The 13,627-nt window shown below is 39.6% G+C and overlaps 1 protein-coding gene across 2 annotated transcripts in view; it reads left to right on the forward strand.

The window, feature by feature from the left end:
- The first annotated feature begins 7,977 nt into the window (after window positions 1–7,977).
- Window positions 7,978–13,627, forward strand: part of LOC134529700 (glycogen [starch] synthase) — an 81,769-nt gene continuing 76,119 nt past the window's right edge. The window contains exons 1-2 of one of the 2 annotated variants that reach the window (XM_063364061.1): window positions 7,978–8,072; window positions 12,639–12,778. In XM_063364061.1, coding sequence (XP_063220131.1) covers window positions 12,643–12,778 — 136 coding nt within the window. In that variant the 5' untranslated portion in view covers window positions 7,978–8,072; window positions 12,639–12,642. The remainder of the gene's footprint in view (window positions 8,073–12,638; window positions 12,779–13,627) is intronic. The other variant, XM_063364062.1, reaches the window with a different exon arrangement.

Here is a 13,627-nt window from a genome sequence, read left to right on the forward strand (position 1 = left end):
ACCATCATTTTTGATTGTGCTTGAAGGAACTATGACCAGGGCTGGAACTAAGGGGTGGCATGGGGGGCATTTGCCCCGGGCGGCAAATATCAGGGGGCGGCAAAAAATGAAAAGTGGTTCACTAAAGCAAAATGAAACTAGTCATTAAAAAAAGTATTGAAAGTGTACATACATATCGCAACCAATAAGTTAGCCAAGAAATTAAGAAATTATATTTAACTTGATTATGCATAATTTGTAAATATATTCGTACTTCAAATGCGTTACTTCACTCTAAGAAACAAGTATTACCATAATTCGTGGTCTGGAGTGATTAAAACCACTGCGATGAGAGCTGGTATCTCAAGGACCCGTTGCACGGGTGATCACTTGGCTGTGTTTTCGTACCATGTGCATCTCTGCCTGAGGACGGGAGCAGATAACAGTTCCCGAAACGTCGCTTGTTTCTGTTTGGGAAAAACTATTGTGTTTCTTTCGTCTTTTCGTTTTGTCGTGTTATTATCTCGTTTCAACTGCTGTGCTGAATTTTTTTGGGTTCAATATTTTGTGCTTCATCATTTGTGGGGTTTTTATCGTTCTATTCTGTTTGGAAAACTATTGTGTTTGTTTCGTCTTTTCGTTTTGTCGTGTTTTTGCCTCGTTTCAACCATTGTGCTGAATTTTTTTGGGTTCAATATTTTTGTGTCGTCATCATTTGTGGTTTTTTTTTCGTTCTCTTAGTACATTTTTCTTTGTTTTTCTTTGTTTATTGACAATATTCCTGTTACGGAATATTTTGTGGTGCTTATATCCTGTTGACAACAGGAATTTTTTGCTTAATTTGTGCTTTTTGTCTTTTGGTTAATTTTAAATTATTTATTAATTTTAGTTTTTAGTTTTCTTCTACAAAAAAGTGCTTAGCAAAGGCGTATGTCAAAGAAACTTACATCAAGTAATGTTGGAAGTCATTGACAGATTAATTGGATGGCTTTTATATAAATGGAACCAAGCGCCATTCAGTCACAACTGAGAAAAGACTGTTTAAAGTATTGATATGTCAAAAAAATAATGAAACATCTACATAAAAAAATCACTGTAAAATATTTTAACATATATAATAATCTGCTTTATTATTATGCATAACATTGTGAATTCTCTTCCTATCATAGTTTAATCAGTAAAAATGGCTGTTGGTTCTCTTTGAATAAAATAAAGTAGAGTTTCTTTAAAAAGAACCAAGTATAATGGAACATGAATGCCATGGTCACATTGTCAAACAAACAAATAATACACCCTTTTAATTAGGTACCTTAATACCCATCGTTCAGTAATTGTCCATTGCAAATCTACATAATCAGTCTTAAAACATTCTGGCAAGTTTTCTTCATCTGTCGGATATAAGCTTTGTGTTAAAAATGCCAGATACCCTGAAAGCATAACTTATACCATATGAGATGACAAATAAATCAAAAAAATGTTCTTAAAAGTCAGTTGGTTACGAGAAACTATTACTTACACATTTCAGCATAAAACACATAAGCAATTTATTATTCACCTTCCATTGTGAAGTCTGCGTTATTCCCAAAGCCATCTATGTCATCTTCAACCTCTGTACTCGACTGAAATTTCTGATAAAAATGCCAGACTCCTTGAGGTATAAGATGACGAATAGATTTAATATTCTTAAGCTTTTCCTTACTTGTAGGCTTTCCTTCAGGCCACAGCAAAATTAATTTAGATGATTGAAATCCACCTGAGCGTCTCCCTCTTCGCTTGTTTTTGTTAATGTTAACATCAATGAAAGTTTCTTGAGAATGGCTGGTCTTCATCTGAAGAACTTGTGGTTTACATCTCTCCAATTAAATTTGACGAACTGTGAGCCAGTCAATTTTATTTCCTTCTGTGTCAATCTTACTGTTGGTGATCTCTTTCTCTATTTCACTGGTCCCTTTAAAGTCATCATACTGCATTTGTGTCACAACAATTTTTCTCTTTTTACGGTATCCTTCCATTACCTTTATGTAGTCCTCCAAAGTATATAGTCGCTGTTGTTTTTTAGGGCAGATTCCACATCGCCAAAATCAGAATCATTCGGGAGGTAAGTGTGACCTGAAACTAAATACTTAAGTGTCACAGAATTCAGTGAGTTTAGATCACCAAACAATGTGTTCATCATTAGTTCCATTTTGATATTCCTATCCTGGCCCCCACACGAGTCAGACCACAAAATGATGCCTGTGACATTCCTTCCGACATGAGTAACAATATGCTTTCGCAAGCTGGAACCCATTTCTTGGGTACCTCTTCCGGCAGTGCCTTCTACCCAAACATAAAGGAAACTTTTGGATTCTTTCCCAGAGTCTATCCCAGTATTATAAACCCATATTTGCCTCTTGTAATAATATTTGTTGGGATTCTAGGCAGAGGCAATGTTTTCTCCATGTCATAACATAACGTTTCCACATTTTCACATTCCTTTGCAGTCTTAAGATCACGATTCATTGCATCTCTTGCTTCTTCATCTTCTGACTGATGCACATTTAACTCATTCATAATTGTTTCCTTTTCAATGTTGTGGCAGTTTTGCATTGCTGCATGAAATCTGTCACATGCATTGCATGCATCTTTTTTGAGCTTTTTCCGTTTGATATTAAAATCTCTGTGAAGTATCATTCTGTAGCAACTAAAACTTACTGCTCCATTTCCTTCATTTTCCTCTTTGTATAATTCATACAATTTTAATTATGTAAGTTCTGTAGATAGGTATTCTGTATCACCACTCACTCGCCGACAGTAGTGTGATTTATACTTAGGAAACTTGTTGATGTGATCCTTAATTTTTTGAATTTCAACTGGAGAAATTCAAGGCACACCTTTCCTTTGAGTTTCTCTCTTGTCAGTTACACAATCGGAGCGAATTTTGTTCAGTGATGTGTTGACTCATTTTGTTGATACTCCCAAGGTATGAGTAAACATTTCTCTCACGACATTCACTTTATCCAGTTCGTATTTTCTAGTGTATTGTCGCTTGTTAGATAATGACCTCTTTCTTTTAACATTTACCTCTTGAATATGTGCAGCACAGCTTGCTTCTTAACACCCCCATACACAAATCCTGGCTACGCCACTGAGCATCCCGAGAGTCAACAATTAACATATGATCAGGACAGTCAGTGACATCTTATGGAACATGCTACAAAGGCTAAATCTGTAAATATTAACTGTAATGATATTGTACCCGATTTGTATATAAGCATGGCTTGTACTGTACCAGACAGATCCTTACCCCAGAGAAATCTGGGAAAATACAGCAGAAGTTTAAAATTGGTGTATTACAAGCAGGCATAAGCCTTTTCAGTTAAAGTAGTATTAACTTGCAATCCCCATAGGCAGGAGGTAAAGGTCCATGTGGATCAGGTACTCCATAACAAATTGCAAAGAGTCCCTGCGCGGCACTCAATAGAGTGCTGGAATAGGGGCTCAAGCAGACAAAAAAAATCTGTGTATTACTTTCTGCTCTCCTCTACTCCTCTCTCATCCTTTCTCTCTCTCTCTCTCTCCTCCGGAGCGGCCTTTGGGATTACACTCTGGAATCCTTCACTGGAGCGGCCTTCGGGATTTCGCTCTAGCATCCCTCCTCCCCTGGAGCGGCCTTTCGAGGATATCACTCTTGGACATTCCTCCTGGAGCGGCCTTTCGAGGATATAGTTCTAGGAATTTGCTCCTGGAGCGGCCTTTCGAGGATATCGCTCTAGGACCTTTCCCTCCCTCCTCTTCCTTGATCCCGGACCAGCCCCTCTCTGCACGGTGGATTGCCGACTACAGGAGCTGTCAAGTGACGATGGAGGACGCCACATCCCCCCTCAAGCCACCCCAGCTCTGGGCGCTGTTGCCGGGACACGTCATAAGTTATTATAAGTTTTTGGTGCGGACTCACAAAGAAGAGAAAGTTTCTCTTCCTTGCGAGGCGGCCATGTTCGGCAGTCTTCAACCACTCCGCACCGGGAACAGACGTGAGTCCGTGGGCAGCATTCTAGTTAGTTTCATTGATTATTTTTATTCTGCACTACACCTTCAAATTTAAATCCTTTTATTATTTCACTGCTGCCCACGTCGACTCGGCGCGTATTTTGCAGAACCAGGCCTATCCCGACCATCTTCATTGTGATACCGCGTTGCTTATTGTATCACGAACTTACGGTACTGTCCGACTCCAGCGAGAGTATTTTTAATTAAGGACGCCGTGCATATGCCTGCCGGCTGCACACACCTAAGTGTTTCTCCGAATTTAAGAGCCTGCTCATCAAGCCCCCCTGCACCCGTTAACTTTCGGCGCTGGCCGTCTCCAGCGAGCATCGACCCATGTCCCGTGAGACTGCCGCGGTAACCATTGCAGTGTCGCGTAGTGTTGTGTTTTTTTATTAATTGTGCAACCGCTAGACGTCGCCAAGTGTTTGTGAGAGTTTTTGTAGCGGGACTGAAACGCAGAGCGGACGTGTAGAGCGTACCGTGTACTCACACGGACCCCCGGTAAAGCTCTTAAATTAAATGTAATTCTCACCAACTCGTGTACAATCATTTTCCATAGTCTCCCGTACTCCACACAGCCGAGCGGCCTTCACAGCCAAGGGAAAACCATTCAGGTTAAATTCAAGCCGTGTACCTGGCGGGGCACGCGGGGGCAGATTACCCACGACCCAACATCAACGGCCTAGCAGCCCGCTAGCTTGGCGCCCCTTCAGACAACAACAGCATCGCGACGCCCGTAGCGCCCATCAGGTACCCCCGGGCCTTTCACAGAGGTCGGGTGACGGCAAATGGCGCCCAACGTGGGGCATAACTACAGCCAAAAATTACGAAAAACGCACCAAGATCAGACAAAGGGGACAGAAGACGGCCATTTTGGACGCGCGCAGTGGAATTTGGCACACAGAGGAGGAGCGACAAAGGGACCACCCAGAAGAGCACGTCACCGCCCGCGCCGACCCTCCGCCAATTTTCACTTTCACCCCCACCCCTCCCCTTTGGACCTTCAACATCCTCGCCCACACAGCAGCACCAACCCCCATCACATCCTCGCTCTCTCCGCTTTGTGCGGCTGTCCGGGCGCCTCTCAGCCAGCGGCCCGAATCAGCGCGCGCGCCAACCCCCCTCTCCCCTCGTCATCCACCGGGAGTCTGTTTGTAAACAGAGCCACGTGCGCGCACGAAGTGGCTGTCAACACCGACGCACCGCGCGACACAATGGCAGACAGACTCAAAATTAACACCTGTCGAGTCTGCTACTGGCCACAGGGCAGGGACCTGGTGATGGGGAAAGCAAACCCTCTGCAAACCTGTAAATGAGCACCGGATAACATATTGCCGGAAATCAAGGTCGAAGCGCTCATAGATCCGTGGCACGACAGCATGGAGACGGAATTACAGGCGCGAACACCACTGGTGGACCACACACCCCTACCGGGCTGTACCACCCCGGCCATCACCGCCCCTCCAACCACCAACGCCAGCAACTGGAGCTCGCACACTGGCCGGGCGACGCACGCACTGGACATTACCAAGGCCAAGTGCGTGTGGCCTGGCCTGGAAGACCTGGCACGAACCCTGCCACCCCGCAGAGCGACTCTGCCAGAGTTCGCCGGAGCCCCGCACAAGGACCCAGGGGAATTCCTGACACAGTGCGAGGCGCGCCTAACCGGGTGCTGGACGCACCAATAGGAGTGGACAGAGCGGGTCAGCGAGCAGCTGCGAGGGACCGCTCGGAGCTGGTGGGGCATGTGGGGCCGGTTTGCCATGTCATGGGGCGAGTTCACCGACTCTTTCCGACACCGGTTCGACACAGGATCGCCCCTCGTCGAGTGTTCCGCCAATTTCTATGGTGCTCGGCAGAAGGACAGCGAGGCAGTAGAGGCGTTCATCGCCACGAAACTCCAATTGTTTCGCCGCATCTCGCCCGGCACCCCCCTGTCCGGGGCACTGCCCATCATCACGGGCTTAGTGAGGGACGAGCTGCAGCCCTTTCTGCATCGCTGCCAAACCGGCGGTCTTCTCAAATAGAAGTCAGAAATATTATTCTTAATTTAAATGACAGTTGTGCAAAATTTCACCAGGATGTACCAATATTATGCTTTAAAAAAAGGGAAAGGGAAATGGGGATTAATTTTAGAAATCTTATGTAGACAGTAATATTTTACTTATTTAAAGTTCAAGCGTGTAAAATTTCATTGAGTTCAGAATAAAAGTTTAAATTTGTATAAAAAAAATTGCAAACAAACATAAACTCTTCTTTATATATATATATATATATATATATATATATATATATATATATATATATATATACACACACACACACACACATAATATATACATATTTGCATATACACAATAAAACATTTTGAAAATGTTTATAAGTTTTATTTTTATTGTAAGTAAAAAATAAAATTTAATTGTATACATAATGTAAAATAACCAAACCAAGGGACTGGGTTGTGTATTTAAAGTTATTATTTTAACACTTACTTAAACAATAAAATTTAATTGTCTTAACTATGGTGTTAAAATTAAATATTGAGTCATATAAGAATTTATAAACAAAAAATTGATTGCGATGTGATTCGAACCCAAGTAATTTAGTCATTCCTAATACTGACGACAGTCGTCGTGCCCTCCTAGACTTAGAGGCTGTTTCTGCCCACCGCCGGGTACCTGAGGGAGGCTATTTCCCCCTAACCCCTCTGTGCAGTGCAGTGAGTGCTCCGTGCTAGGGACGCACCCGCGTGCGCCCTAACTTCGCTTCTGGACTGCTCAAGGACGGACATCTTTGTATAATGATTTGTAAAAACTTAACTTGTAATTGTGTATTCAAATAGGGTAGTTAAGTGTTTTGTTTGAATCGTGTAGCTTTGTACAGGGGCCGCGCCTGGCCCGCAGTGGACACGCGACCCTCTGTGCCGCTTTCCCCCCTTCCCCCCTCCTCCTCTCGCGCGGCACTGCGGTCGCGCGGGGCGGGGAGTCGTCAGTCGCCGCTTGGCTGCCGTCAAGGGAGGTCCTGTATCGCTGTGCTCCGCGAGTCCGTAGGCCCTCTGCCACGCGCGTTGCTAGCATCGCTACCGTCGTTTCGGTTAGCTCCCACGTTCGACATCTTCAGTCGCGGAGTAGTGCACCTTCGTGGTTGACCTGCAATTTGTGTTCGTTCCCGGCGCGGCGGGGGACGTATCCCGTAACATCGTTGTGGGTCAGGCGCGCTCAGGGAAAAGGACTAAATAAAACATCTTGTAGACTAACAGCGGACGTTTCCTGGTTCGATCTCCACTCCCATTCGCCTGCCCTGTTCATCACCTACCCCTCTCCCCAGCTCCCGGTCCCGGCCACAGTAGGCACGAACCCCCACCTCTCGCTGAGTTAGTTGGCCAAAATAATTACAACCTAAATTCATAGTCGCACGTCGGGGATCGGGAAGGAGCCACGGCCTGGGGACGACAATACTATGGTGCTAAAATCATATATAATACATTTAATAAAAGTTTTGTGTAACCTATGTATAGGTAGTCCTAAAATTACAATGTATTTTTTAAGGTGCGACTATTTTTTGTGTGACTCTTAAAGTTTTTATAAATTGTATTCAGAACATTTGTGCTATCACAGAGATTTATTTGGCACACTGATTAGCTTAATTTGTTCCCCGGTGCTCATATAGGCAATTATATATAGGTTAATGCCGCATCATGCAGACGAATTCGGCACCAACGCGCCAAACGAAATTTTAATTTCAAAACCAACTTCGAGCAGTTAGCAACATCGTAATTGTTGCAACCAAACATTACATAAACGTTTCCAGCCAACATAAATAACTACAACTGCAAAACACTTGGAAAAAAATTACAATTTAAATGGCCTAAATACCTTAACACAGAAACACTAACAGCTTATGATCAGGCCCTGCCGCTTGAATGCGCTGCATAACTTGTAACCCGTTTTTTGACGACTTTCCTATATTGTTCTACTACAATATTAATACTTTACGCATACGGATCGTATCATTGTTAAAAGTTTGTGTTAATAATTTATAGTCATTTAGGTTTATGATATATCGTAAGTCGAACTGCAATGCATATTGTATAGAATAAACCATTTGGAAATTGTCTGACTTCGATAAGTGTTAGTGCTTGTACACACTTATATTCGTATGAAAGGGTCAAATAGCCGGCCGGTTAAAAGGGGGGGTTGTGCTAATATTGTTTGCAATGGAACGCATGCGTAATCTGTTGCATACTGAAACATGCGATGAAATTAGAAATAGGGCTCAAACGAAAGGCAATTTCAAAATTCTCCTCACAGTTGAAATTTTACAGGGTCCTTACTGTATTCAATTTAGAGGTCACTTGATTTATATAACATTCTATATACACTTTTAAGTGGCAACGTCAGTAATTTTTACGCGAGCGGCTGTATTTTAAAAACGAATATCCTCAAAAAATGTTTTGAGTACAACTAATGTTATTTGATGTACAGCGAAAGAGCATTTTTTTTAAGTATATTTGAATTTTAAAATACTCGAGGTGAGGCAAACCTTACCCAGAAAAATTATGGATTAAAAGCATTAATAAAAGTGAAAAATGTAAAAATTACTATAACATGTAAATAATAACAGTTTTAATAATTCCCTTTCAATAATTACTCTTCATTATGTGTTAAGCCACACAATTTTTCTAGAATTTAATTCACCACATGATCAATATACATATAATGCCATCAGGATCAAGGGATAAACTGGGTTAAGTGATGGAATAATTACCATGGAGTTTAGAGTATTTCTGATTCGAAAAAACGAAGTTGACTGTTTAAAATGCGGTTGTCTTAACCTTATCACTCCTGTACACATTTTATAGTATGGTAAATGCTGCCAATATAACCAAACAATCACAGATATAGCATTAAAAGAAAATAGGTTACATTACCTAACCAACTGTTCAAAACTTTTGACTACCTTAAATTGAAATATCACATTGCACTTATACAGAAGGGAAACTCAAAAATTATGATTTTTTTTAATTTTTTGTTTATAAGAGCATCTAGTCTGGAATATAATGTTACATGGTTTGAATGGTGGTTTAGGTTAGGTTAGCTATATTTCAAATACTGTTAAATTTTATGAACAGTAAGGTTAGGTACGCCTACTTAGTGCTTTTTAAAATTCTTTAAAATGGTTTGAATGATTGGTTAGGTTATGTTAGGTTTTCATCATTAAAATACCTACTTCTAGCCATTTTTCGGGTCAGGTAGCTAGTGTACAAAATACAATTTTTTAAATATTGTTTTCACATAAGAGTTCTTACTGCATGAAATTCAGGGTCATGTTCAAATATGATTCTGTGCATTACAGGTGTTTTTAGTTGGTGGAAAAATAGGCAAAATGTATGATGTCATGGAAGTAGACCATGAATGTAAAGTGAAGTAACTTCAATTTTGTACCCTTTAATAAGGGGGGGGGGGGGGGGGGGGGGGAAATGTTTGCTTGTTTTCCCAGTTAGTATTGGTCATGGAAGATAAGGGACGTTGGTGTGACGATTTGGAGTGAAATAATAAATAGTATTAGAACAGGAAAATAATAGAATAAAATATTGAAGTTGAGTTAGGTTTTTTCTATTTTCTATTGTTACCAGTATAACAAAATTTACATTACTTCACATCACTTAATTGGCCTACTTCCATGACATCATACATTTAGCCTATTTTTCCGTTAACTCTTCCCACTGAAGCTTGGCTTGACAGTGACTCTTGTCTGTACTGTTTGTCTCTGACCACACACCTTTGTCTCTAACCACGCACCTTTGTCTCTTACCACGCACCTTAGTCCCAACACCATCCCTTATGCGGCAATATTCGCACACTACTCACTCATCGGCTGTGTTATCTTTAAAAGATTTGTGCAATGGGAGCGCATGACTTGATGTAAGTTTTTGGACATACACCATTGCTAAGAACTTTTTCTGTTGAAGAAAAACTAATAAATAAAATAAATAAAAATACACAAGAAAGAAAAAAAACACACAAAATTAAGCAAACAATTGCTGTTGTCAACAAGAATATAAACACCACAAAATATTCCGAAACAGAAATATGGTCAACAAACAAAGAAAAAACAAAGAAAAAAGTACTAAGTGAACCAAAAAACACACAAATGATGACAACACAAAAATATTGAAACCAAAATAATTCAGCACAACAGTTGAAACGAGACAAAAACACAACAAAACGAAAAGACAAAAAAATACAATAGTTTTACCAACAGTCGCACCTGTGTTTCCGTACCATGTGCGTCTCTGCCTGAGGACGGGAGCTGATAGCAGTTCCCGAAACGTCGCTTGTTTCTGTTTTGGTAAAACTATTGTATTTTTTTGTCTTTTCGTTTTGTCGTGTTTTTGTCTCGTTTCAACTGTTGTGCTGAATTATTTTGTTTTCAATATTTTTGTGTTATCATTTGTGTGTTTTTTTGTTCACTTAGTACTTTTTTCTTTGTTTTTTCTTTGTTTGTTGACCATATTTCTGTTTCGGAATATTTTGTGGTGTTTATATTCTTGTTGACAACAGCAATTGTTTGCTTAATTTTGTGTGTTTTTTGTCTTTCTTGTGTATTTTTATTTATTTTATTTATTGGTTTTTCTTCAACAGAAAAAGTTCTTAGCAATGGTGTATGTCCAAAAACTTACATCAACTCATCGGCTTTGTCATGACATCATCCCCGAAGCTCCGATCTTTGCACACGAAGCCTGTAGCTTGTCCTATCGCCTGCCAAGGGGTCACTTGTCACTTAACTTCACTGCCCCTCGCAGGTTTTCCGCCTCTTGTCTATACCTCTCAAGTCCCGCCCTGAAAAGGTTTCGTAGCCCTTAGAAGTGTCATGTCATCAAAGCTCCCGACTTAACATTCAAATGCTACGAGAACAAAGGCGTCCTAGTTAAGCCACTTCACATGACAGGGTTCTGTGAACCTGCCGAACCCTCGAGAGAGACAGAGAGGCTCTTGGACTCGATGGGAAGGCATTGGGTAGGGGGAGGGGGGAGCTATATTGGTTGTGAGAAAGCTGCTGCACTAATGCAAAAGCATGATAAAAATACATTCAACTTTATGTAAAGCGTAACTAAAATGAATAATTATTAATGAAGATTTTTTAAACATAAGCAAATACCTTAAATACTTAATGTGTACTAGATGAAACATGATTATGAAATAATTATGAGCCATTAACAAGAAAATTGTAAAAGCAACATAACACATTCTTAGCTAAAGTGTTTATAAACAATTCATACGTGTGAACATGATAAGTCTCATTAATGTAGTTAAATTATTGTGAAAAAAAACTTTAAATTGCAATATTACAGGTACCTCATTTGCCTCATATGTATTAGAAAAAAAAAACATTACCATTGACACACTACAAATATTTTCAGAATTGCATAGTCATATTTTGCATCAATAATAGATTGACATAAAAATTGCTATGTAAAAATCATGAGAGAAGGAGCATGTTACAGTGCTCACCTTATTAGACTTCAAAAAGCAAAAAGGCATTTGACAATGTTTATCACGATGTTCTCTGTGCCAAACTGAAATATTTCAATTTCTCAGATAATGCTGTTGTGTGGTTTACGTCATACTTATCGAAGAGGTACCAGTGTGTTAAAACTGGCAATTCATTGTCAGCCTGGCACCTTGTCAGCTCAGGTGTTCCACAGGTTCCGTCCTTGCCCCGTTTTTTTTCCTTGCACATTAATGATCTTCCTCTATCCATTAAGCACTGTCGATACCACTTATATGTTGATGATTTACAAGTTTACATGTCTTTTTCACCTCATGACTTAATTAATCCTATAAGTAAGTTGAATATGGATCTTGATTGTATTTTGAAATGGTCAATAAAAATGGTCACATATAATAATGCTAGGGACAAATGCTTTGCTGTCTGTAATAAATTCATTCAACATCCCTGCTATAATTTTAGATAAACAAAAATTGGACATTTCACAAACAGGTAAAAACTTGGGTATTATGCTTGATACCTCACTAAACTGGTCTCAGCATATATTGTTGGTATGTAGACGGGCGTTCGGCACAGCAATTAGTCACCACTCATGTTTAAATGTCTTATCTGATAATGCTTTACGAGAACATCATTTGATTGTTGCTTCCTGTTCTCTATGATAGACAGAGACAAATGAGGGGGGAGGCTGTCACTCGCATTATACATCTCTCAATTGGCTGCTTTCCCCTTCAACATCTGGTAAAATATTTCGAAATATGTATGTTAACATATGTTGAGGGTCTAGTAAGTAGTTGATAAGAGGTGGTGTATCAGGAATCTGCAAAAATTTATTTTATTTTGTTTAATGATGCTTAAAGCAAAAAAGAAACTTCATAATTTGGTTGCATCACACACATCAATTAACTGAAGGCAGTCAAATTACTTTTCAAAATGTTTTTCATGTTCTTATTGTAATTTTTTTTGTATGAAGTATTAAATAAATGCCCAAGAGTTTGTGAATGTGTTGGGAATCTTCTGTTAATAACTTCGACTTCATTTTAAACTGTGAAGTGAATGTGTGGACAGTAAACAATTTTTTTTAAAAGTTACTAACCTAATTTTTTTTTGTGTTGCAGCATAATGTCTAGGGAACGGATGTCTCGCAGATTTTACCGTGTAGACAGTCAGAGTGACTTGAGCTTCATGGACAGAGGCCGTCTGGCATCATCAGAAAACAGATGGATTTTTGAGGCAGCCTGGGAGGTGGCCAACAAAGGTATTTAATTTTTATTTATTTTAAAGGTTTTTTTTTTGTTTCAGAGTGGATTTTGTTCGAATCCAAGTATTTATTATTTACCCTCTTCTTCACATTTCTTCGAGAATTGTTATTGTATCTGTATGATCTTAATTATGAAATTGTTACTATAAAAGTTGTGATGTTAATTTTTATGTGTAGGTCACTTTTACCAAATCTTGAAAATAACTTATTCTATAGTACTTAATTTGTCTCAGCGATTACTTTTGGATCATCATTAAGATTTGTTCTTTATCTGCAGTAGTTCTGTGCTCTACAAGCTTGGGGAAGTGAGGGGAATTATGAGTAGATCCAAGATTTTATGGTGATATAAAAAAGCAAATTTCGTAATTAAATATAGTGGATTTCGTCATTATCGTCATTAAAAATTATCATGCGTGTAATAATAAGTACAACATTGATCAACTGCTTCAACAATTTGTGTACATTAAACAATCCTACTGAAATTGCTGAGAGCAAGTTAAACAAAATCTGCAACTATAACATTAAAAAATCAAAAAATTAATATGCAATGTTAAAATCGTTATACATGTACATTTTCTTTTGATGTTTCTCTATAGCTCTTTACCCATGACTGTATTGTATCTGCTAGAGGCCGATTTTATTTACTTTAGTTTGGAAAACAAACCATAGATAGATACACATTTATAGTTTGTGTCTTTGTAAATATGGCTTAGAGATTTTAAAAATAACTAAAAAAATTTAGGGGGTGGAATCAGGCAACGTAGTTTGCCCTAGGCCTCGAGAAACCTCTCGGGGGTTTGAGGTCTGTTAATTCTCGACAGGCTGTGGTCTGTTATTTCATGACAT

The sequence above is a fragment of the Bacillus rossius genome, chromosome 2 (genome assembly GCF_032445375.1).
Source record: "Bacillus rossius redtenbacheri isolate Brsri chromosome 2, Brsri_v3, whole genome shotgun sequence".
In the NCBI taxonomy this organism is placed as follows: domain Eukaryota; kingdom Metazoa; phylum Arthropoda; class Insecta; order Phasmatodea; family Bacillidae; genus Bacillus; species Bacillus rossius.